At 40.7% G+C, this 24,881-nt stretch overlaps 2 protein-coding genes across 7 annotated transcripts; one reads left to right on the plus strand and one right to left on the minus strand.

The window, feature by feature from the left end:
- Positions 1 to 268: 268 nt before the first annotated feature.
- On the minus strand, positions 269 to 1,378 carry LOC308085401 (gap junction delta-2 protein; the record flags this gene model as incomplete). Its single annotated transcript, XM_080428557.1, has 1 exon — positions 269 to 1,378. The coding sequence occupies one exon, from the start codon at positions 1,376 to 1,378 to the stop codon at positions 269 to 271; it is 1,110 nt and encodes a 369-aa protein (XP_080284683.1).
- Positions 1,379 to 4,747: 3,369 nt separating this feature from the next.
- vezf1b (vascular endothelial zinc finger 1b) lies at positions 4,748 to 24,395 on the plus strand. 6 transcript variants are annotated; one of them, XM_080429034.1, is made up of 8 exons: positions 4,748 to 4,882; positions 14,518 to 15,383; positions 16,493 to 16,582; positions 17,778 to 17,847; positions 18,221 to 18,389; positions 19,869 to 19,910; positions 20,325 to 20,393; positions 20,592 to 24,395. In XM_080429034.1, exons 1-8 carry the CDS (start codon positions 4,850 to 4,852, stop codon positions 20,954 to 20,956), a joined length of 1,704 nt encoding a protein of 567 aa, XP_080285160.1. In that variant the 5' UTR covers positions 4,748 to 4,849; the 3' UTR covers positions 20,957 to 24,395. The 6 variants fall into 6 exon arrangements, with proteins under 6 accessions (XP_080285160.1, XP_080285161.1, XP_080285162.1 ...); XM_080429035.1 differs by lacking the exon at positions 20,325 to 20,393; XM_080429036.1 differs by lacking the exon at positions 16,493 to 16,582.
- The last annotated feature ends 486 nt before the right edge of the window (positions 24,396 to 24,881 follow it).

Consider the following 24,881-nt stretch of genomic DNA (forward strand, 5'->3'; position numbering starts at 1 on the left):
AAGAAAAAAGAAAGAAAGAGAAAACAACCTATTTCACAGCACCCTGATAGTCAGTAATACTGCATCTGGTGAGGTATTGTAAAGCATTGTCCACGTTTAAGTTTTTAAAAATCAATTAACTCTCTTGAAATTGATTTACGATTATGGGATATAAATCATAGCCACAATAATGATAATTATTGTGTCACAACTGGAAAGAAAATCCCCATGCACTCTGACAGTCTTTCCTTACAAGTTCTTCCGTTTCACACAAAATGCTCCCTGTTTTTTATAGCCAAGACTTCTTCGTCCGTCCTAGCTTGGCCATGTTGGCCAATTTGACCTTCACTTTGTCTCGCTCCTCTGGGTTCCTCTTGGAGGTGCATTCCACAGTAGAGTCTGTCTGAAAGGAGATAGCTGGTGCATGAGTGAGCAGACCTCCAACCTTCTCCTGGGCTATGGGAGCTGGGGTCTGTAGAACCAGCCTTCCGCTCAGGGAGTGCTTTAGCTGCAGCAGCAGGGGGTTGTGGTTTGAATACAGCGCCACCCTGTCCCTCTTAGGACTGCAGCAGGTGGAACAGGCCGAGCAGAGGATGCGGAAGATGTAGACCCAGCCCAGGTAGTGGAGCTCTGCGATGTTGAGCACGAAGCAGCCCAAGCTGATACTGAACATGAAGTTTAGGAAGATGGTCTTCTCAGTGGCACGTGACACAAAGCAATCTGTACGAGTAGGACAGGGATAGGTCTCACAACGGTACAGGTGAGGTACCTCGAATCCAAACAAGTAGTACTGGCCAACCAGGAAGGTGATCTCCATGACAGAGCGCAGTAACACATGAAGGATATAGGTGAGCAACACCTGGCTGGACAGCTGGGTAGGATCCTCCCCTACCTCGCCATAGTCCTCCTCCAGGAGGTTTTGTTCCACTCCATCCTCTTCCTGGGCCCCCCATTCTTCCCGGTACCGGGGACAGTAGGTGGGCATGCCAACCTGAAGGGCCTCCATACACCCATCTCTGCCCAACTGCGCAAAGCCCTTTCTGGGGGGCCTTTGGGCCAGCACCTGCCCCCTCTGGACTTCCAGCTTCTCGTCCTTGGCAATCTTGTGCAGAACGTAAACAATGTAGAAGATGGAAGGGGTGGAGACTAGCACAATCTGAAAGACCCAGAAGCGGAGGTGCGACACAGGAGCAAAAGTGTCATAGCAGACGTTATTGCATCCAGGCTGCTGGGTGTTACAGGTGAACTTGGACTGCTCATCGCTGTAGACTGCATCGCCCACCAAGGTCACCAGCAGGATGCGGAAGATGAGAAGCATGGTCAGCCAGATCTTCCCTATCACTGTGGAGTGGTTCTGCACCTCAGAAAGGAAACGGCCAAGAATGGACCAGTCTCCCATGGCTTAACCTGAATAAATAAGATATTGATGGAGATGTAAGTGCTCTGGCTAAGGATTAAGTGACAGAGATCTGGTTTTCACTTTACAATCTGCTAATGTACAGGGCAAAGCAATCATTTGTATGGTAACATTGTAATATTAACAAGAATGTGCGGACATTGCTTGTTGTTCCTAAGTTATATACAGTCCTGATTTTTCTTATTAATTCTGTAAATGCATAGATGAGATGTATCCTTATAGATTAGGACAGCAAGTAAGCTGTATGGTAAGCTGATGAAATGTATAAAATAATTAGAGAATAAAAAGTGAACTCACCCCAATGTCAAATATCTTTGATTTTCCAATGCAAATGTGGAGGAGGACTTTGCCATGCAATCTGCATGGCTATTTTTAATATTGTTGCAGCTTGATGGATGAAATTAACCCTGCTGAGCGTAGTGTGGGAGAATAGGCTGACCACACATATTCAACCAGTCTGAAACTGGCATTGTACTATAGCATTACAAAGGCAGGCAATGTACAGTGCAACAAAGATTTAAAAACACAATGAGGGGGCACCTATTCTGAACAGCCGGGAATGGTCAAACAAAAACTGTAGGGAACCAGCTGGAAAAGGGACACAATGCAGGTTTATGCAAGGGTTCTGTAGCCAGAAAAGTAAGACTTAGAGAGAAATAAAACAATCCATATCTTCTACTTTTTCCTGGTAATGCCTCAAAAATTACACACTGTCCATCAAACTGGACAGTGTGTAAGCACAACCACTTTCTGCTGGACGCTCTCTGGTCCTCTGCGTGCCATTCAATGGGCCAACACATACAGTGATAACTTGTTTCAAACTATTTTGTCCATGGGTGAAATGTTCAAGTCCCAGAGTGATCAAAGTCTTGTCCTCGCAAAATCAATAAATATAATCCTCTGCAGGCAATCAACATTGGTAGAGAATAGATTGCAGGAGATGGCACATCCAGGAATCCAATCCGAGTCCAGAAATAGAAATCACTGTACGGTTACTACAGTATGTATCCAACAAGAATAAATCAAGAGTGATCTCATCAGGTCCTTTGAGCTTCTTCACTCCCTTGAGTGATTGTTATGTTAGAAATAACAGTAACTATCTTCAACCAAATGTGATCCACCGTTTGATCTGTGGTCCCCCACTCTGCCACTAGAGTTGAGAGCACTGACATATGACCATTCCCCTGTAGTTTGTTAGGGCCGGGTATTCAATTGTCATTCTATGGATGGAGTGAAAGGCTGGATTAGTTCAGTGTGCAAGGTCATAAACAGCACAGGGCAGCCAGACACAATTTGCACCTTAACGGCCCAACAGGAAAGCCATCTGAAATTGTAATACATATATGGCCTGTAGAAATCCCACATGGTCAGTGTATTGAATGTCCTGTGACCATATATATGGTCATTTGACTAGGACATGTCCATTTCTATGTGAACACTCAATAATTGCAGGTTATTTTGATCAGGGGTTCAAGCTGGTCAGGTTGACATAATTTATCTGTCTTTTTTCTGTAATAATTTCCTATGACTGCTACCACATGAAATGGTTATATGCCTCTTATTGTGGGAAACAAAACAATATGTTTGGTTCCTCAATCTTATAAGCCAACAAATTTAGATGCAAGTGAATTGAAACATTGGAACACAATAGAGCTGATGCCAACAATAACTGTCCAGATGAGGGTGCTATAATTAAAGGGTGAAGTTGAACGTTTTGAAAGGATATTTCTTTAGCTCTTCAGATTTGCCTCTTGAACAATCAGTGTCTACCATGATGGATTTTCCACCATTTTGAATATTCTAAAAAAAGATTAGTGACACAACATTTTGCATACAATTTATTTAATATTGCACCAGTCTGAGATTATATCCCAGCTCTTTAAACAAAATGACTTTATGTCCAGTGGACAAAGGATTTCTTTCTTCCTTTCTTTTTCAAATGGCATTTTCATTTCAAAATGCTATCTCTATCTCTAGTGTTGTTTATTTATGATTGATTTAGGAGGATAAAGATCCCTATCACATAACAATATCTTATAATTTACATTGAGGCCACAAGATCACTGTAGAACCTATGAACTGATATGCAGAGCTGACTTGGAACTTCAAAACTATTTTATTGCTCAACTTTTGTGAATTGCAGAGCTGAAATCTTTGTATTACATTATATTTATGTTTATTAAATATAGTATTGCCATGACATTTTAACTGATGTTGTTATTATTAATAAAAAAACACATTGTTTATTCATTTGTGTTTACCTATTTTTAATTTTTTATTATTAGCTTTTTTGTGGCACAGACTGGCAAAATAAAATAAAATAAAAAACTTCTCACAGGTAAGACACTGCAAACGCTGATTTCTCCATTTAGTCAAGGAATTTATTTGTACAATAACTGAAGTGATGCTATAGTAAAATAAACTTTTCATCTCAACACTCCAAGCAAATATCCTACATTAAAGCCAGCAGATGTAGGCTACTGATTCTTTCCGTTTTAATAAATCTCGTGACATAACCACACAGTACATTCATTTACTTCTTTTTTTTTTTTTTTTTTACATATTCCACGAATGAAAAGGAGCAGGAAGAAGATAAATCTTAAAGTTCTAACACCCGATCAAGAGATTACAAAACTATGTAGGTTGAATCGGATTTTTGTCTGTAAATGCGTATACTAATAATAAATAAAATGTAAATAATAAAATGTAGACCATTTTAATTGTCCAATATTTATAATCTATCTAATCCATGTTATCATTTTGTACAAATAAAGTTGTAAACGTTTTCTCTAAAAACTAATAACGAAAAAGGTAGTTATTTATTGTAAATTCCAGACATCCCACAAAAAATCCATCGGTTCCGGTCAGTGTTGCCAGATTGTGTGAGAGAAATAAGCAACCAGGTCTACGAAAACAAGCCCAAAAGAAGAGCACTTTTAAACCATCATGATCATCAACCACCATGCAGCAAGCTCACAACGCTTGTAGATCTGCTATTTTCAAAAACTCTTGAAATAAAACGTGGAATATTTGGAATATTTTTGAAACATTCCAACAAGACAAATGCTCCCCTGCTGTGGCACAAAACATTTTCATAATATAATATTTATCAATATATTTAATGAGAACAACTGATTTTAAAAAACAATTAAAACATTTGGAAGCAAGCCTAAAATAAGCAACTACACTATAAAAAACAAGCCCAAAAAACAGCAACCACCAATTTTTACGAGCAACTTTTACGGAAAAAGAAGCCCAAAGTCGCTTATAAATAATAAGCGGACATGGCAAGTCAACGCTGGTTCCGGTCCAGATCGTCCGTGGTGGTTCCGGTCCAGATTGGCCCTCGCTCAGCGCAGCCGGAGGCTCCACAGGAAGTTGTAGCTGCCATGTTTAGCCGCTTTGTTGTAGATTCCTTGTAGGTTTCCTCCTGCAGATTTTTAAAGTGTTGCAATGGAACCGAGCTGGAGTACCTTTTTATTCCAGGTACGTGGAACACTTAAGTGTGTGTGTGACAGAACCGTAGGAGCGTTGTTTCTAACAAGGTTATGCATTCATATCCAGGGGTTTTCTGTGCGCCACTGGATTCAAGTAGAAGCTATCCAAGCAAAACAATGGTGATAGCGTTAGCCTGCCAGATAGCATGTCGGCTAACCAGTTAGCTAGGCTAGGCTAGTCGGCTAACATGCTATTTTGGCTCGTAAAAGCGAGCTGCTAGCCAGCTCCATGATCAGACCCGAGACCCCCAGCTGTGTAGGGGCTGCCATGGCGGCTCTCGAGTGTTTTTTGGCCCCCCTCCTCCGGTTTGTTCTTCCTACGGTCCGTCTCGGCACGTTCGTTTATATCGGTGGTATTTGTTGTCACTTGGATCGTTTATTTACAGTTGAAAAGGAACGTGTTTTGTCAGTTTGCTAACTGGTGTTCGTCATGCGCGCGCTGGTCAATTAGCTAGCCGTGGTGGCTAAGCTAACCAAAGCTAACGGTTTAGCTCAGTGGTTTTCAACCTTTTTCATATCAAGGTCCATCATTTACTCGGCATTTGAGCCACGGAACCACCGTTTGATGAGATTTAGCCTCCCAGACCCAAAACTTTGAATATTGTGTAATCGTTGGATAAGATTGTCAAAAATAACAATTATTCATTTCTTCTACATTATCTTAATTGTGTAAGATTTCTTCTTAATTAAGTATTGCAGATGTTAAACTATTATGTAACTCTTGAGAGCGTAAAATGAAACCAAATGGACCCTTCCATTCATTTTACGCTCTCAAGAGTTTAAAGATCTATATGGGACGGGTCCATTTGGTTATCAACTCTCCATCATTTTGCTGGGGACCACCTGAAAACTCTTCAAGGACCACTGGTGGTCCCCGGACCACTGGTTTAGCTCAAACTGATCGCGTCTCTTGTCTGGGAGAGAAACAACGTTATTAACACTCTAACGGACACAGATGATGTAAAGTAGTAGTAAACACGTTCATGTTCAGGTTATTCTTGTCGGGAATGTGTGAAGTTCAAATTGCGAACCATTTACATAAAGTTATATTCCCATTACAAGAAGCTATTTAAACGTTGTAAATTGTTTTGGCTTTTAATTTACACTTAAGTCGCTCAAGCGTGTCACTTGGTTAAGGGAAAAAATATATGATTCGTCAACTGAAGAAAGTTGACCACGCGTCGACAATTTGTTTGAAAAGACGTCATTTTTGTTAAAAAAAAATACGTATTTTTTTGGACTTAGTAGTTAGTACTAAATGAACCTATAGGCTGCTTGGCACGCGGAAAGGGGTCTAATAAAGCCATAGGTCCGACTCTAAAACTTGACGCTTTCTTCAGAATCTTCACTACTGATGTATGTTATTTATTTTGGGAAAGGGGCAATGTTTTCCAACTCAACTGTATCCCCTCTTCCCAAAAAAATGTAACCGCGGTTTGGAGAGAAGAATGCAAACTATGCTTTAAGCTGCGGTGCAGCAGACAAAGTGCTGCTGGCCAGAGCACAGACCTTGATGCACCAAGTACTTCCATCCGCTGATCTCTGAAAACATGTCTCTTTGTATTTGATTTAATTGACTAAATATTGTGCATGCTTAGCTGTGGCAAGTAATTCGGTTGCATAGCTGGGCTCCCTAGGAATGAAATAAAAAAAAGTCAAAGCATTCTAATGCGTAAACCAATGGTTCTCTAACTTTTACATTTCAAGGTCTCCCCTTAACTTTGACTCAGTTACATTCTTTTAAGGATCAATTTAGACCCCCCTGGAACCGAGACCGAGAGTCCCTGAAATCCACTTTGAGAACCACTGGTGTAAACACATATTTTTGTATTTGTATTATTCATTACATTAGACTGATAGCAAATAGATTGTCATAACTAAAATCAGTGGATTGAACACTGTTGTGGACTGCTGCTATTACTGCAGTGTTTTGAACCAGGTCTGACAAATCATGACCTCCTTCGGAATGTCAAGATTGCTGTCTGTAGGTACAGACTCAAAGCCCATGAACACAGCTTCACTTAAGTTTGTTTGTTGTGCCTATTTTGACCCATTCATAAATGTCATGATAATGGCCACATATTTACATTGTTTTTCTCCTCCCACACCGAATTGAAGTGTATTACAGTACAGGCCCAGTTGTATGCTATGCTACTCTGTCCCCCCGCTGAAGAGCTGCAGCTGTTCTCAGTTAATTGGCAAGAGCAGGGAGCCATTATGATGGTTTTATTTCATGGCTAACATGGCCGGAATACCTGAAGCTTGTGCACACACAGGAGAAGGGGGAAACGTTATTTAGGCCCCACTTGATTCACTGCATGTGATGAGGCATCTAATGAGGCTACACTCTGGTGAGCGTTACTTGTTATTGTTCTGTAGGCATTGTTTTGATGGCATTTGAAGGGGTGGGGAGGGGTTTACTGTGGAGAGGGAGCAATGCTCTTGGTTGGCTACTTCTCAATCATGGTTCATTGATTGTGCCTTGTATATTCTATATTAGATTGTTTTTTTTATATTTTTTTTAAGCAAGTTAAGCTAGGTTACTGTTGTATGTGTGACCGTTGTTGTTATACTATTATCTGTATGTGTGATGGTGTACCGCACAACTAAAAGAAAGAAAATACTTTGTCAAAAGTTTTGGAAAACTTCTCTTCACTGGTCTGGGAGACCATCTTGTTTGTTTTTAGAAGACGTGTGACAAATAGCCCAGGACATTTTAATCCTAGAGATAGTTTTATCACTGGAAATGGAGCCATGTCATATTTGGGTTTCCCCCTAAATCTTGCCATTGGATTCAGTCAGTACATGGTAATTTAGGGTCACTGCATACAGAACAGTTGAAAGCAAATCCTTTACCACCTTAATGCTCATGGATGTATAGATATTTAAAATGATTATCAATGTGTTGAGCTGGGTTGTTGTTAACACGCCCCGCCTTATTGTGAATGAGGAGCACAACGATGCTGCTTTTATCTGCGCTGTTTCTTGTTATTTTCCACGCCCCCTACTCTGTGTTTCAGCACTATTTATCTTGGAATGACCTCAGCCTTCAGACTGGATTTGTATCAAAATCATCAGAGCAGCGTGAAGGCACAGCGGGCCACTCTCACTATGCCTCAGTGTCTGCGTGAACGCTTGGCTGTCTCACACACTGACACGCACACATGCGCGCGTGTGTGTGTGTGCGCGTGTACAGGCCTGGTCTGTCCACACACACTCACTCACACACTATAAGAAATGCTAATGGCACTAACAATTCCAGTCTGAGTCCCACTACAGTGTGGAAGATGTAAAAGCGACTCGACAACCTGTGACGGCCCCTAGCTTTTTCCACTGTCCCAAACACTGTTCCACAATGTGGCCGCCTGCACTAAGTAGGGACGCGGACGGCAGCTGAACAGACCCCCCTGAGGGTCGTAAGTGCATCAGCGCTTGGATTTGTGTCCTCCACAAAAGAGCACGCTGCCCCCCAAAAAACTGAGCACAATTTGGGATCTTTGGACTAACCAGACCACATCCCCTGCCTGGCTGACCGGGTTGGGATGCTTGGCTGAACCTGAAAAGCTAAGGGTCAGGTCTTTAACCCTGCCCTATGGTGATTACAGAAAAGAACAAGAGTGTCTCAATCGCGGTGTCTTTGGGCCGACCTGTTGTAAGGTTGTTGGTTACAATGTGAACCTCTGTTTCACCCCCTGCCCAAAATATTCATAAACCCCCTCCCCCTTCTGTTCATCCTATCCCTTTGGGGATCTGCCATGACCAATTGGACAATGCTGGCAGCTGCAGACTTAAGATGTCCTCCGACACTGCTTTATTACTGCCGTTGGGTCATTTTTTTTGTTTGCCTGTCATTGCTTTATGTATTTGAAATTGTTTTCCAAGCCTCTATTGTTTGCATTGTTTTGTTGGTGGCAGAAGACGTTAGGTTTATTTCAAAAGCATGGTTTTGTAGTTTTTATCTGTACTTTTAAGAAACACCTGCTTTGCTGTTGTATTTGTATAGACTATATAACTAAATGTGTAATCCATGTTTTCATCATGTCATTGTTGAGTAAACAGAAGACTGCTGGTCTGTCTGTTTGTTGTTATTTTTTTAGTGACTGGTGTTTGGCAGGTATCAGGATTCTGCATGAAAACTAGGGCTGCAACTGTCAATTATTTACATATTTACAATTATTCTGTCAGTTAGTTTTGAATAATCAATATGAATATAAACGAATCAAGGTGAACAAATTCGAATAGATTTTTAAAATGGACTAAATTGATAAGTCAGATTGCCTGGATTACACATTCCATCCATTTACTGTATTCAACCCATTTATACCTGAGGCTGATTCTAAAAATGCCTTCTAAATCTTATCAGTTTTCTGAAAAATGTATGTTGCTATATATAGCTAACATGACAAAGCTGCTTTCGGAGGACATATACAAACAACATAAGATCTCTTTTATGTCTGTGTTGTGTGTTTATTTTATATTCATTTGAACGTTATCTGTAGAAGTACTCAAGCCTAAAATAATTCATCATAATTAAACACAAAATAAATCCACCCATATGTTTAATAAAGTCCATAATTGTATTGTTTTTTTTATTTCTCAAGTTAACCGAATGAAGTTGGCAGATTAAACAAAATATATTTGGCCTCATTACTAGGTACTCAAAATATTATTCTACCAGACACAAAAGTGTCATCTACCATGACACCTTTTCAGTTTGGTAAAATTTGCTAAATTAGGAAGAAACTGTATTTTGTTTATCTTTTCAATAAGTATTTTTGTTGGTGGTGTTGAATGGAGGTATAACGTCTGTAGGGTACTTTTGCATTAAGACTTCAACAAGAATTTGCGGATTTGATGATGTCATTTGATAATGTAATGTCTACTCGATGCTGGGTAGATATACAATGTAACAGCGGGTCGCATCCCGACGCATTCTGAGGTTGTAGAACTATTTTTGACATTGCGACACCCTCGTATAAACAGTTTAGAAGCCAAGAGACGAAGCTCTGATGCTTTGACAAAATGAAAATTAGCAAACACGCACGTGAGGTAATTAAAGATTGCAGGAAATTCAACTGCTCAATTCAATGTTTCTGCTCACACTGAAAAACATTCAAACCAACAGCATGTTGTTGTTGCTGCACACCGTATTGTTCTGTGCATGTAAATATGACCGGCACAAAATAGGATTTATGAGAGAGAACGATCACAGCAGATCAGCTGAAAAACGTCCGATTTTGCTTTGCGGACCGCGGCCGATTGCTTTGAGCATCATTAATAAAATTTGTTCTGCCCAGACATCTGTTTTCTACAATGCCACATGTTGTCAGTGGCAAATTAGCTGTTAGGGAAATTGGTGTGCTGAATGTGGTTAGGGAAATGACAGTGTGAAACTGTGACACCTCAGTCAGCCACAAGCCACATGAAAGTAGTGTGAAATGGCACCGAAAGATGGATAGATATATAGATATAGATATATAGCACTTGTATTTTGCTATAGCACAAAGTATGCTTGTGGCTTAAAAATGTCAACTCGAGAACAGTTGCATGAAGGAGTTTAATTTCCAAAACGAGTAACTTGAGTGCCCATAAGGCCATTTTAACTTCGCCTGTGCAAGGCTGCATAGAACACAAAGGCAGTATATCATGTTTATGAGGAGTTGAGGAAAGCAGATTGCTTTAAGTTTTTTATCTTTTTTTCAGGCCTTTAATAAAAACCGTTACAGAGTGGTTAATATTCCATGCTTTCTTCTGGTGAAGGTTTGAGCCATGTGATATGCACATTGATTGATTGATTGAATATTTTATTAGGCAAAAAATGTAAAACAGCACAGTTACATTTAAAATACTTTGTCTAACAGGTCCGTTCATAAAAGTCCTTGCGGACTTGTTTCCAATGAGGGCCTTGGTATTCAATTCATAGGCATATATAGTGGCACCACAGTTCAAATATCATTACAAAATAAACAGCAAAAAAAATAACACTATGTACAACAAAAAAATAAAAAAGAGGGAAAAAAAAATATGTACAAGAACAGGGGGGGGAGGGTCTGCTGTCTAACGGGAAAATGGTACTACCTCCTTTGGCCTCCTGAAAGGTGATTTTTTTTTTTAAGGCTCTTTTAAATGAGCCCAGCGAACTGCATTTTTTGAGGGATGGAGTTGGACTATTCCAATCCTGGGTGGCAGTGCTGTAGAAGGAGAATTTGCCCATGTTTGATTTATGGGTGGGTGGTACCAAATTGTTGTTAACGCTCCCTCTGGTATTGTGACTGTGGGTGTCGCTAACCTTTTTGAGGTATTTACTCAGATATGCGGGAATAGGGGGCATATCAGGCAAATTTGCATTTACAATTTTGAAGGCCAGTCCCATTTTTTGTTGTTTAACCCTGTCTTCCACCCTGAGCCAGCCTAGGCTGGCAAAATGGGTGGGAGAAAGGTGGGTCATGGGCCCCAATCCGAGGAGTAGCCGAATCAGTTTGTTTTGGGAGGTTTGAAGCTTAGTCTTCAGTGACACTGAGGTGTTGGAGTACCAGGAGGTGCAAGCATAGTCAAAAAGTGGTTGAATCATGAACCTTGTGTTTAGGTTGGAGGTGACTAGGTAAATCTATTGGACAGGTTGTGCTCTTCTCTGCTTACCTAGAACACCCTGTGCCAGACGTTGACTGGTCACATGAAAACATAACCATGGGAGATCGACTTACAAGCAACAGATTTAGATTCTTGAGTGGTAGCGTGGGCTGTGATCAAGAAGTGTATGTGTGTTTTGGACTCATCCGCCTGTGCATCTGAACAGAGAACTAAAGATATTTTAGTTTGCAATACATGATGAGCTTAAGTGTAAACTGGACACCCTGACACCAAGTCAAGGTACAACACACGGTAGGCCCATACAGTGTATATATATATACTAGAACCAGGAGACCTGGTACTGCCAGACCCCTAGTGGTTGAAATCTGAATGGCTTCGCATGACGTGTGTCCCTTCTATGTCCCTTCTATGACGAAAGAGGGACAGACTTTTTTGGCTGGGGCCGGGGGACAAAGTGACATACCATGTATGGAGAAAACAGATACAAAGCCTCATGTAAGCCCGACCCCCTTGGGTCTGGCAAAAATGGGAAAGCATGAAGATGAGAGACAATTCAACTATTTGTACAGTAACAGTTATTTATTTGTTTATATTCTGTCTGAGTTGGCTGACGTCATCCCACAGTGCTGACAATTTGAATAGTTTCCTATAGCCTCCCTCCTATGTCTTATTAGTCATTCGGCACCTTGCTGAACAGCTGCCTTCTAAACCCCCCTGCAAGAGTTGCATTCGTGGCTGCTCTTGTTGTCCGAGTCACTCGGATGCCCAGGAAATGAGTCACTTTCTATTTTAGATAAATTAAAGGCTGTCTCTGTGTTAAAAGCCCAGCCTCAGTCTCAGCACACATCCGCCTTCATGCCACCAGTCAGAGGATTTTGGTGGCCTGGACTGATTGTGGTTGTGATTTGTGAGGATTAAGATCTATGAAAGACATGGACAGTAATATAAACAAGTTTCCCTTGCATATGAGCTCTGCTAGGCTAACAATTTTAGGAGTAAAACAATAAATTGCTGAATCAGTCGACAGAAAAAATAATAATTGAATCAAGTTTTAGAAATCAAATCATGTTTTTTGCGGTGTTATGTAAACATTTCTAATATGTGTTATTTATTTACACAACATCACCAGACTGTGAAAGCTTGTCTGAAAAAAAACGTATTACACATGATAAAATATGAAGATGGCTTCGAGGATGATCTTTGAGTTCATGTTGATAATGTCAGTCAGACGGTGGATCTGAGATCATGAATTCACAAAATGAAAAATATTCAGGGATTTCCTTTCTTGGCCTAATGTCAGCATGCACAAGAAATGTGACGCTGATCAGCCCAGTGATTTGCGAGGTTAGCCATGGACATGCACACACAGACAGACAGGCGGACGCTCTTCTAGACAAGCCCCTAGTTGCCATAAAAGATGTTTTTGACTCCTGAGTAAACATAATAAGCAATTTCAAGATGTCTTTTTGGATTCAGGATAACTTGTGACTTAGTGATGGCCATGGTTAACTATTTTAACCGTTAACCGTTAAGAAATTGGTAACCGGTTACTAACGGTTAAATAGTTTTTTTACACCTAAAATTATGCCTGGAAGCAGTCGCCACGCTACAAAGGTACAACTGTTTAATTGCCGATGACACGTAGTCTCCAGGACTTTTTTGTGTTATCCTTTTAGCCTTAAAGGAGTAGTTCACCCAAAAAATTACTTATTTTCTATCGATTGCACACCCCATGAAGCCTTGAATTCATGGATTTTGTTTAGTTTTTGTCGCATTCCTAAGCCAATAATTCCTGTCTCCTACCGGCTAATGTATCCAGTAGGAGACACAAAGTAGATTCTTTGTATCTCCTACCGGAAATACACCAACATTCATAATTTCATCAAATTATTGGCTTAGGAATGCGACTAAAACAAAAAGAAATCCACGAATTCAAGGCTTTATGGGGTGTGCAATTTATAGACAATAAGTAATTTTTTGGGTGAACTGCTCCTTTAATGTCTGACTGTATCTCGTGCCGGTTACAATTCTGACTAAAGTACAAAAGTTTTACGAAGAGGAAAATAAACAACCTTAGGTCGTCCAGGAAGTGGCAGGCATGGGATTTACATTACAAAACGTATGTTCTGAATCAATATTATTTAGCTTTATGTTGATAAAAAATGTCATGGTTTGATGACTGAGGCAATTACTTAATACTCGCCACGATGCACTCGACAGAGGAGACATTTACCCACATTTGGATATACTGGGTTCCTGTGTAACAGTTTTAATGACCGCAAACGCAGTCCTGGGGGTGATTCAGTGATTAACAGACATTTGTCTGTTTTAAAAAGTATATTTTATTCTTAATGGTTTATTAGCCAGTAAGGACTAATGGTAACTGTTTAAGAAAATGTGTCCAAATGGCCATCATTACTTGTCTGAATGAATGAATGGTTTTATTTCGGTCTTAAACCATGTGCAGAGTCAACAAAGTTCTGACGAGAATTTACCATAATTTCAAACTGAATTACCTAATCTACTGTAATGTTGTCTAAATTAATTGAATCATCAATAGCATCTGTTGGAGCCCTAACTATTTTCTTATCTTATGTTCTGAATTTGGTGTGTTTGTGTGAAAACTGCTGCTTTCCCTGGGATGTTGAAAGTTTTAAAATATGTAGGTGTATAAATTCAAAAACTGTAACTTGCATTTGGATGGTCATGCTAGAGGGGAATACACCAGACTTTCAAGCTGTCAGAACTCAGAAGTGGTATAAGAAATGAAAGTTCAGCTGTTAGTTGCTGCTTTGAAGAATCCCATTGATACTGTTCCACTTTCATCTCTGCCAAATTACACTTGTAAGCACATCTTGGAGGCAGTGCTTCTGCTGATGAGGCAGAACACTCCAACTCTCTGGAGCAGAAAAGCATCTTCCTCTCCTCCCTCTCTTTGTGTTTACTGTGCTCTATGATTGCTGCTCTAGTGTCTTTAAGTGTGTGTGTGTGTGTGTGTGTGTGTGTGTGTGTGTGTGTGATTCCATAATTCAGCAGGCCAATGAGGCCCTGCATCACCAGCACCAAGTGGCCGGGAACAGCCTCCTTCCACTCCTGAACTCTGGAACCGAGCCACCTGATCAGAAGCCAGTGCTGCCCATCCCCTTGGACCAGAAGCCCCCTGTCAGTGCTGCAGAACTCCTAAAAGACAATGTGGCCAGTGGTACTGGCGGTGGAGGGGGTGGTGGCAATGGTCCGCCTATCACCAATATCAAGAAAGAGCCTAAATCCAAGACGCCCTTCATCTGTGGCTACTGCAACAAGGCTTTCCGGGACAGTTATCACCTGAGGCGGCATGAATCCTGCCACACGGGCATCAAGATGGTATCGCGGCCCAAGAAGACACAGACGGCCCCCACCATGGTGCCGCTCATCTCCACCGTCCCGCGGGAGAACAGCGGGAACCCCTCGTACATCTCCACTGTAGCAGGCATCCTGACCACAGCCACCACCTCCACTTCCACGGGCACTAGCATCATGACTTCCATGCAGCACCAGCACCACCAGCAGCACCACCAGCAGCAACAGCAGCAGCAACAGCAGCAGCAACAGCAACAACAGCAGCAGCAGCAGCAGCAGCAGCAGCAGCAACAACAGCAGCAGCAGCAGCAGAGTATCCCCAAGAAGCCTCCCAAACCGGTGAAGAAGAACCACGGGTGTGACATGTGCGGGAAGGCCTTCCGTGACGTCTACCACCTGAACCGCCACAAACTGTCGCACTCCGACGAGAAGCCGTTTGAGTGCCCCATCTGCCAACAGAGGTTCAAGAGGAAGGACCGCATGACATATCATGTGCGCTCACACGACGGTGGAGTGCACAAGCCTTACATCTGCTCTGTGTGCGGGAAAGGCTTCTCCAGGTATGCACAAATAAGTTTGCATGTATTTTTATACAGTGTTTTTTCCGTAGTTCAGTCTAATAATATATGATTATAATTGATTTAATTTTTTATAATGGCCTGTCGTGTAACATGTAAGGTGAGTTTGTGTCTTTCTCATTTTTAACATTAATGAAGTCACATAAGGTGAGCTTCTTGAAGGGCACAAACAGTTTTGGGGAAAGTGGTGGCTCTCAATCACTGCTTTCATATCAATGGGCTCCAAAATTCTCCCTTATAGTGAAAGATGTGATTTACCAAACTGCTACACTGCATTTTTTAAACTCTGGCACAGAAATAATTCTCTGTTTTCCAGAGCCGAAATGTTTTTACATTTTTAAGCATTTCATTTGTTTTTCAGTAGAAGCTGCATTCTCGGGCTTCTCTAATTGAAGAATGCTTCATTTGCTGGTGCAGCAACCAGATGGCTATTGATTTCTCCCTGCAAGTTATATTTACGAAATGAGAAATTACAATGCTAGACTGCATACAGTCTACAACTTAATGCTCAAATAGGACACATGCTGACAAAGGTTTGTGCTTAACCTCATATTATAAAAATGACAGGTCGAGAAAGCAAAACCTTTGAAAGTCCAGAATTAAAAAAAAAGATATATGGCTAATGCTACTTAACACTCTTTTTTTTACCATGGCTTAGCTAAAGGGAGAATGAAAACAGAAAGCTTCAGCACTCTACCAGTCAATCTCAAAACAAGTTATACAACTTGTACATCGTAAATAAACTAGCCCCAGGCAGGTATAACTGTTATGATGGCTAGTGATTGTGAGAAAAAAAAAGAAGCTGTTGAAGCAAGCCTAAGTTGTAATATAAGAAGCCCTATTTATCAGAGTCAGCTTGCATAATAACAAAAATGTGATAGGCCGGGAAATTGTCAAACTAAGTCAGCAGATGTGCACGCAGAGAGGCATTAAAATATGAGATGTCTCTTTAGCTGTGTAGCTCTTAGAAATGGCCCAGAACAGCCATGCAGTTTCAGTACTGGCTCATGACATGCAAGCAGTGGCCCCTGTATATCTATCTGGAGCTTTGCGTGCGTCACATAGTCGTCCCTCGTGTCCCCCCCTCTCAGGGAGAACGGCACAGGACAGGGAGAGTGCTGCTGCAGGGGCCAGGCTGCACCAGAAGAGAGGGGTCTCCAGTGGCAGTCCTGCTCGCAATGGTAGTGTTTTGATTGACTGGTCTGATTTACCCACTCCATGGACTGTAGCCCTCCCATTGTTTTGCCCCCCCCCCCTGTTAGTGCAATCTATCCCATTCCTCCATAGAGGTGTTTTCCTGTCATTTCAAACCATTTGACTTTTAAGTTGAAGTAAAGCAGACAATATTGGATAATGCACCATTATCCAATAGGCATATTCTGGATAATTGATGAAGATGAAGAGCTAAAAAGGTCATTATCTACTTCATAGTAATTCATAACTTTGTAGAGTCCTTATCTTTTTACTTTTCAGAAACTGCAATATTTGCAGGCTTGGTTGTTTTCAAAGGGCCTATCCCTTGCATCTTGAATGAAAGAGGGAACCTTAAGTGGGAGGGGGGAGATGTGGGCTTTTCAGCACCACCGCACTCCTGAGAAGATGAGATCGGACACCTGCTTGCCATCATGAAAAGCCCTACCAGTGTGAAACGGCCTTCTCAGAGATAGTTTTTTTGCGCCACACTCTTTTGTTGGAGTGAAAAATCTTTGTCCGGTTTGGTGCAGTCAGCTAATGTAGAACTGACAGCTGCTGCTGCACCAAGAGGTGTCCACATGCATTCAGGCTCATGGACAGCAGGCATATGATTCTACAGAATGAGGGAATTGAGTCGTCTTTGACTCTTGACGATAAATTTAGATGGAGCACAAACCAGTGATTTCAGAGATTGTCTGCTGCCCAAATTATGTAGCAGATATTTTTCATACACATAAGAGAGATTTGTGTAACTCTCTTTCTGGGATTTTGTTTTAATTCGATTATCCTTATTTATTTGAATGCTGTAAATATTTATTTTTAGGTTTGAGGGAACAAACAAAAACATTATCTCGCAAACAGATTTACTTTGTTTGCCATGTGTATTTTAATTGGTTATGCATTGAAACACACATCTCTGACTGTGGAACAGCTTTTGTATATATCGTTCTACTAAAAGTAAAAAAAATAAAATGGGCAGTTTAGAAAGATTATCGCAGTTGCATAAATAGATCCTGTACCCCCCTTTCAGTTTTCCACAGCCCTATTTTTCAGCCTGCAAAGAATAACATCTTTGGTGTAATGTGTGCCAGTGTCTGTTGATTAAGAAACTGTACTATAAAGCTGTACTCTATTGAGATGTCGATTCTCCATTGTCTCCCATGTCCCCCTCTTACTTTGTAGGCCTGACCACCTAAGTTGTCATGTCAAGCATGTTCATTCCTCAGAGAGGCCATTCAAGTGCCAAGTAACGGTAAGTACTTCCATGGGTTCAAATCCTTGCTCTTAAACCTAAAAAAAATCTAATTTTTCAATTTTTGTCATGTCATGCGATCAAGATGTCATGTGATCAAGATGTATCAGTCACATTTTTCATATTCCATTCCAATTGGCTAGCTCACTTTTTCTAGTTCTAAATGTTTTCACCAAAATTTAAGACAAGTTAGGCACAGATAAAGCCTCACAAGCAAAATCAATCTTACAGGTTGCAATGTGATACGTAATAGATTCGTCTGACCTCCTACTGTGCAGCTTATGTGTTGATGTTCTCAAGTCTGGCAGGCATATAAGTGAGTGACTCCAAAATGTTGCCGGGTGTCTTATCCTCCATACTTGACTCTCCTTAGGCCTGTACCTCGGCTTTTGCCACCAAAGACCGTCTGCGCTCACACATGATCAGGCACGAGGGCAAGGTCACCTGTAACATCTGTGGCAAGATGCTCAGTGCTGCCTACATCACCAGTCACCTCAAGACACACGGCCAGGCCAGCTTCAACAACCCATGTAATAATAAAGGTAGGCCGAAAGTCTTCACCAGCCCCCCCCCCCCCCCCCCCCCCCCACATTCCCCCTGTCTGTCTTCTACTTTGCAGTCTGTCGCTCTGACCTCCCTACCGGCCCAACCGTTCTAATCTCCAGTCGTGCCCTACCACGTTTCATTCAAAGACAACAGGGGCTTCCTCTAGCTGTGACTCAGTGTGTAGGATTTGGTCAGTGGTTGATCATCTTGTAGTGTGTCATTACAGTTTTGGTTTCACTGCGAATGAGTCACTTGCTCAGCTTTTCTTTAATGTCTCACTCACTAGATGAGTCACAGGAAATGACTCAGCGTAGCATAAGCCACAAAGATGTCGACTATGTACCTCAGAGGGGGACTGCTTAACAGAGAGTGTGGCACAGAGTTGATTGGTCTCTCGCCTGCTCCAAGTGGGAGCCTTCAATAGATTGTGATACCTGTCTCGATCTACTAAGGCGTTCATGAACTGAATCTAACCTGCCGTTTTTAATACCAGTGTAAGGTTACCCACTCTGTATTACACACTGTAATATTATCTGCATCAGTTCTGTTTACCAGTGCACACAATCTGATGTAACTTTTCTTTGTGCAGCTATATAATGCTGTATCATTCTTGCTTTTTTTCTTTTGTCTTATTTGTCCTAGTAGCAAATATCCAAATCATGAAGCACTTCAGTTCAGTTTAGTACAATAAATTGTCAAAACATTGCTGCAGTCCTCTGCGGTGACAATGTTTGGCTGCAGCAGTTTGATGTAAGGTTTTATTTTACTTGTGTGGGTGATGATTATCTGTGCTGACAGAAACAGATAGCCCATAGCTAGAAATCTGTTATGAGATTCTCTGTTCTAAATTTAAAGGGCTTTGCACGTTGAATACATTTGACGCACATTGCAAACTGGCACAGTGATATGAGCTGCCAAAGGCACGATATGATTTGACTGCAGGAATAACAGATGCCCTCTCCACTAGTACAGCTGAGGGAGTTATTTTTCTTGCCACAAGTCGGCATTCAAGCTTTAACTAATGAAAGGAATGTTAGAAGACTACATTTATTTAAAAAATGGGCAGAAATGTAAATAATAATAATAAAATAGCTGCTTATCTTAATAGATTTGTTAATTTTTTGTTTATTTTGAACTGCTGCTGTGCTCTACAAAGCACAGACACATATTTTTATGACTGCTGACCTTCATTTTTTTTTTTAGGGTGTATCAGGACATCAGACATGTTGTAGTGTTGCTAGGAGGTTCAGCCAAGTTTATAAGCCCAGTTGTGACCTTTGGGAGATTTCCCAGAAGGAGAAAGAAAACTCTTTTCTTTACAACCAGTGGGTGTAGTTACAGTCTGTGACAAAATTATATGCACTTTCATGTAGGAAATAGGAACCTATCACCCCAACTGTTGAAACTCATGCCCACGTAATGGCACCGCTGCCCTTTGCTCCTTTAACCCCCTATGTGTCTGTATTTCTGAATAGGCATAAGTGACTGGCAGTGGAACCACTCAATGCCACGAAAAGGTAATCAAGTAGCTGGTAGCAGAACCCCCCCCCAAAACCCTCAAACTTGACTTGTTGTACAAATGCCTGAAGTGACCCAATATTCACAATATAATGCCACTGTATAGCAGAAATCTATTATCTAAATAAAGTCTGGTTCCTTAAATACCGTAACCTTTTTTTCGTTTGTTCAATTTTGCTAATGTGCATTGTTTTTGTTGATGATGTGTAGTGGCAAGGGTTATAGTTCACAAAGCAGGATCTATTGGTTAACCAGGAAATAAACATGTCAATATCAGCAACAATTCAACCCACAGCACATAGGCCTACGTAAATCTGAATATGTGCACGGCCTGCAACTGTTATGAATTAATGAATATTGAGCAAAGTTAGCTGGTTAGCCTATTGAGCCTGCTTTCTGAATTTACCCCTCAGGTGAGTTGACGGTAGGAGAGATCTTAAATAACTCGTTCCAAGTCCTAATTGACATCTCTCGCACCCAAGGTAGGTTTTTCTTTTAACAGTCCTACCATAGTTGAAACACTGTTTTATTAATGTTGAATTGACTTTTTCAGTGATCCTGCTAAACAACCAAATCCAATGGAGCTGTGTTGGGCGTTGGCTTTCCTTGACTGGGAGGGTTGTCTACCTCTAATCACCCTTTTCTTTTGTTGTCGTCTCCCTGTCTATCTCACTGTACAGATGCCAACAATGTGCATAACTCGGCAGCTGCGACGCCTGTCAGTAACTCAGCAGCCATTACCTCGGCTATGAACCGTGGCGGCAACGCCAGCAATCCGGTCACCATTGCCGCCCAGATGAACATCACCACCAGCACGGTCAACATCACCTCACCGCTCAACCTGCAGCACCCCGTTACCATCACTGGTCCCGTCAACCTGGCCTCCATCAACATCCCCACCACTGCACACATGAATATCGCCCACCCAGTGGCCATCACTACCCAAATGCCTATGAATATCACCGGTCCTCTCAATATCTCCATGAGGCCCATGGATAGCATGCCTTTTCTATCCCAAGTCCTGCCTTCCTCCCCTCCATGGTAGACATCCCTTAGGCAACCCTCTTCTGTTTTGTACCTCGACCTCCCCTACACCTGCCATGTTTATTCCTTCTGAATTCTCATTCTACCATAGAATCCCTCCCCCCTCCTCCTACCAACATAGTTTTATGTTATAATAATATTGTATAGTAGAGGGCGGGGCCAGCTGCTGAACCTATACGTTGTTGCTACAGTGTTAGCGGTGAACGCAGTGTCATCAGTAATATGGAGGGCCACGCCCGTGTTCTTTCTTTCTTTTTTCTTTATAGATAATTTCTCATTGTTGATTCTCCTTAACCACCGAAGGATAGTGTCAAAGTCTTGGAAGAGTGACCTATTGGGTGGAAAAAACAATTTATCAACTGGATGTCTGACTACAAACGTGGGTGGCTGTGTTGGAGATTACTGTATTTTTATTTTTTATTTTTTGCATCAGAAACTACATCTAAAGCAGAGGAGTGTTGCTGATATTGTTTTTAAATGCTCTCTTATAGAGCAGGTTTGGTTTTTGTATCCTCCCCTTTTGTTATTTTAGCAGACTTATCAGTATTTAATAGTTTTATGCATTTTAAAGACTAAAAGTACAACAAAAGGGACAATGGCTTCCATATGCAGGGAGAGTGAGTGATATTCTGGGGGGGAAATAACTATATTTTGATCATGGGGAAATGGTCTCAATGCCATTTGGTTGGATTGTATACAAATGCATTTAACCACAAGCAGTTTACTCTTCCCTGTGTGTCTTGTCTACATTTTAAAGTTGCTGGAAAACGGTCACTCCTCACTGCTGGATACTGTATACTGTATGTTATGATTTTTATGTGAGATTTTTCTTTTTATTTCTTGAATTGTTGGATGTATTTTAGTTGAATTAAATAGAGGACATAACAGATAAAGGTACAGGATAACAAAAAAAGGAGGAAATGTCTCGCACTGAATGCATGTCCCCCTGGCTATGCCCTGAAAACGCCAGTATTATCAAAGATCAAATAGTTTTTAAGTATTGAGTACTGAAGCCTTTTTTAATGTAGAGGTCAAGTGGGCCACCTAGTGGCTAAAAAGACACTATGCTATAAAGCGGTCCCAAAGTTCAATTTTTTTATTGTGATATTTTATCATCTAGATGTATTTAGTTTTGTTAGAGTAATTTATCCCCTCTGATTATGACACTGCAGGTTTAGGATTCCATTGCTCTAAGTCTGAACTCAGGAACCTTACTGAGAGTAGTCTTTTTAAGAAAAACGAATTAATGAATCTTACACATTTAGACCCTTTCTTTGTAAATATGAAAACACTATTATTTTGTCTTGGAAACAAGAACCTAGCTGTCCATCATAGGCAGTGCAATGCAAGTACTTTATCAGCCCTGATGTGGCCGTCCATTCCTGAGAGATGGAAATTGAGAGATGGAAATTGATCTAAGGTCAATTTGAACATGAGTTTGAGCTGTAAATCTGACTGGCACAACTTAAGATGTTTCTATGCTGGGAGGTCCTCATAACTGGAGGGTTAAAAAGGTTAAACTGTGCCCAGGTTATCAAAACAGGATGATTCTCCCTTACTTTGTGCAACTTTGGGGTATTCAATGGCTGTATTCAGTTGCACCAGACTAATAGTATTCTAGTTAAAAAGATTGCACCTATTTGCAGTCCAGTGGCTCTGCTCAAACCTGTTAGTAAAAGGCCTCTCGGTGCAAAACCTTTTTGAAACACTTGCGGCAAATAAGATTCACACACTGCATATGTGGAACATAGTGGGGCATTTCAGATTGCTCAATTAAGGTGACGGTGTGAGTTGAAAATGGTAACTGTTCTGATGATTCACCTACTCATGTCTGCATTTTGGCAGCCAAGGTGTTTGAGGCCTTTGATAGTATTGCATGCATGCCAACACTGTCCTCCAAGGGAATTGCTTGAAATTGGAATGGCATCTTGATCTTCGCAATGGATTCCCTTCCCACCAGTTTTTCAATGTTGCATGTGGACGACTGAGCTTGTCCAATATAGGATTGAGTTCAAAAACTGTCATTAGAAGGCTAGTGACTTTTTTATTTTATTCAAACAAAACACTACAAAAAAAATTAGGTTCGAAGAATGCGCGTGTGGTGTCATTTGTCCTTCTACAGTGACCGTAATAAGTGTGCCTGGACTACTTCGCAAGACTTTTCCACACTTCAATGCTTCCTCTTCTAGATGTGATGTGTGGTGGAGTCGTATTGTGAAGGAAGCCTTCCTCAATTCAGATGGCCATGGGCCAAGACCGGCTTGTCAACCAAATTACATTGTGATTATGTTTTATTTTTTATTTTGTGTTATTGTCCTCAATTGATTTGTATTCAGCATTCTGATCTGGTATAAACATGAACAGCCTTGAAACATGAATTGGTATCCTTTTTTATTTAAGGTCATTACGTAAATGTACCAGTGTCAGTTAACCATGTGCTTTAATTTGATGCATTTGATTGCAAAATAATATGTGAAGAAAAAACAAACATTTCTTTGGCCAAATTATGATTTGGAGGATAATTATTTTTGAATGATCTTCCTTGTATTTTTCATGATGAATTTGGCAGATATTGTGAAGGCAAATGAATGTATATCTTTGTACAAACCATTTAGTTGAGAGGACGTGTTAGTTATGATAGACACATGCAAGGAAAAAAACAAGATAACCTTTTATAAATCTTTTTGTATTAGAACATTAACAATGGTAATTTTTTGTATATACAAAGACTAGGCTTTCTGATTAGCAGAAAGGTAAAACATTCCTACATTTTTTTTTAAATGTATGTCTGTCGAGAATAATTATGTAAACATATGCGCAATGTTTTATGTGCCTTTTATTTGGTTTTGTCTAAATAAAAGAAAATAAAACATGATTTGACTGTCCATTTCGAGTCCCACATTTGGGAGGAGAGTAGGTATGCCTCACTCAATGCTTATCTAAAGTCTCCAGTGACTAATCTATAGCACCCTAGACACTCCTTTAGATCAGAAAGGATTGGATAGTTTCTTGCATTGGTTCAAGTTGAATTTTAGGTGTGTGTGAGTGTGTGAGAGTGATGGCCTCCCATAAGTATGTCATATTTTTGTTGAACCTGATTTAATAGTCAAGCTGACACAGATTGCTTGCATCTATCAATTTGTTTCTGATCTTCAGGCACCAAGGGGTGAAAATCAGTTCTTATGCTTAATTTATATTCAGCCGTACGACGGTGTCACTCGCCGAATGACGAAGTATAAATCAGGCTTAACAGTGTCTTTAGCGGCTTGCTGGCTCACAGTTGGCATGCTATTGCTAGAACAAGAAGTGCCTCTGTGACTTGTTTGCTTTTGGAGAGAGTTGTGGGGTGTATTGTGCCAAACTACGCTCTGTATGTGACAACAAATGATTTGGTTTTTTCATTCTCCTTTTATTTTTTAACTATTAAACTTGGAAACATTGATGGACTTTGAGTTTTTTTTTTTTTACACTTGAGTTTTCCAGTGAAACACTGAAAAATCGTTGAGGCACTATAGTGTAATGTAAGGATTAGCTCAAAACAATAAAGCCCCCAGCATACCCCCATACCAGGTATAAACAGCTTTGTAACTTTGCAATTGTGCTTTTGCTGTAAAAATAAATATATAAATATGAAGATATACTTTATATATATATATATATACACACACACACACACACACACACACACACACACACACACACACACACACACTGTATATTATATGTAAGTAAAGATAACTTAATATAAAAGGAATACAGACAGTCTCTATTCAATTTATGTGAGGTGGGGGTTTTCCCACCTATATGTATACCTTTATGATGTCTGGTTCAGTTGGCAGGTATAGAAAGTGCAGTTTTCAGAGTGCTCTCACCTGCACCTCTCAGTGCCCGTTGTGTGCTGTAGGTCTCTTGTCTCTAGATAGAGC

Source organism: Gymnoscopelus braueri (assembly GCF_963280865.1).
Source record: "Gymnoscopelus braueri genome assembly, chromosome: 5".
Taxonomy (NCBI): domain Eukaryota; kingdom Metazoa; phylum Chordata; class Actinopteri; order Myctophiformes; family Myctophidae; genus Gymnoscopelus; species Gymnoscopelus braueri.

Bases quoted from the DNA above. Each gene is read 5' to 3' on its own strand.
- vezf1b (XM_080429034.1), top strand. From the start codon at position 4,850: ATGGAACCGAGCTGGAGTACCTTTTTATTCCAG. The intron at 16,583-17,777 runs GTAGTGTTTTGA...CTTACTTTGTAG, and splicing joins TGGCAGTCCTGCTCGCAATG to GCCTGACCACCTAAGTTGTC. The intron at 17,848-18,220 runs GTAAGTACTTCC...GACTCTCCTTAG, and splicing joins CATTCAAGTGCCAAGTAACG to GCCTGTACCTCGGCTTTTGC.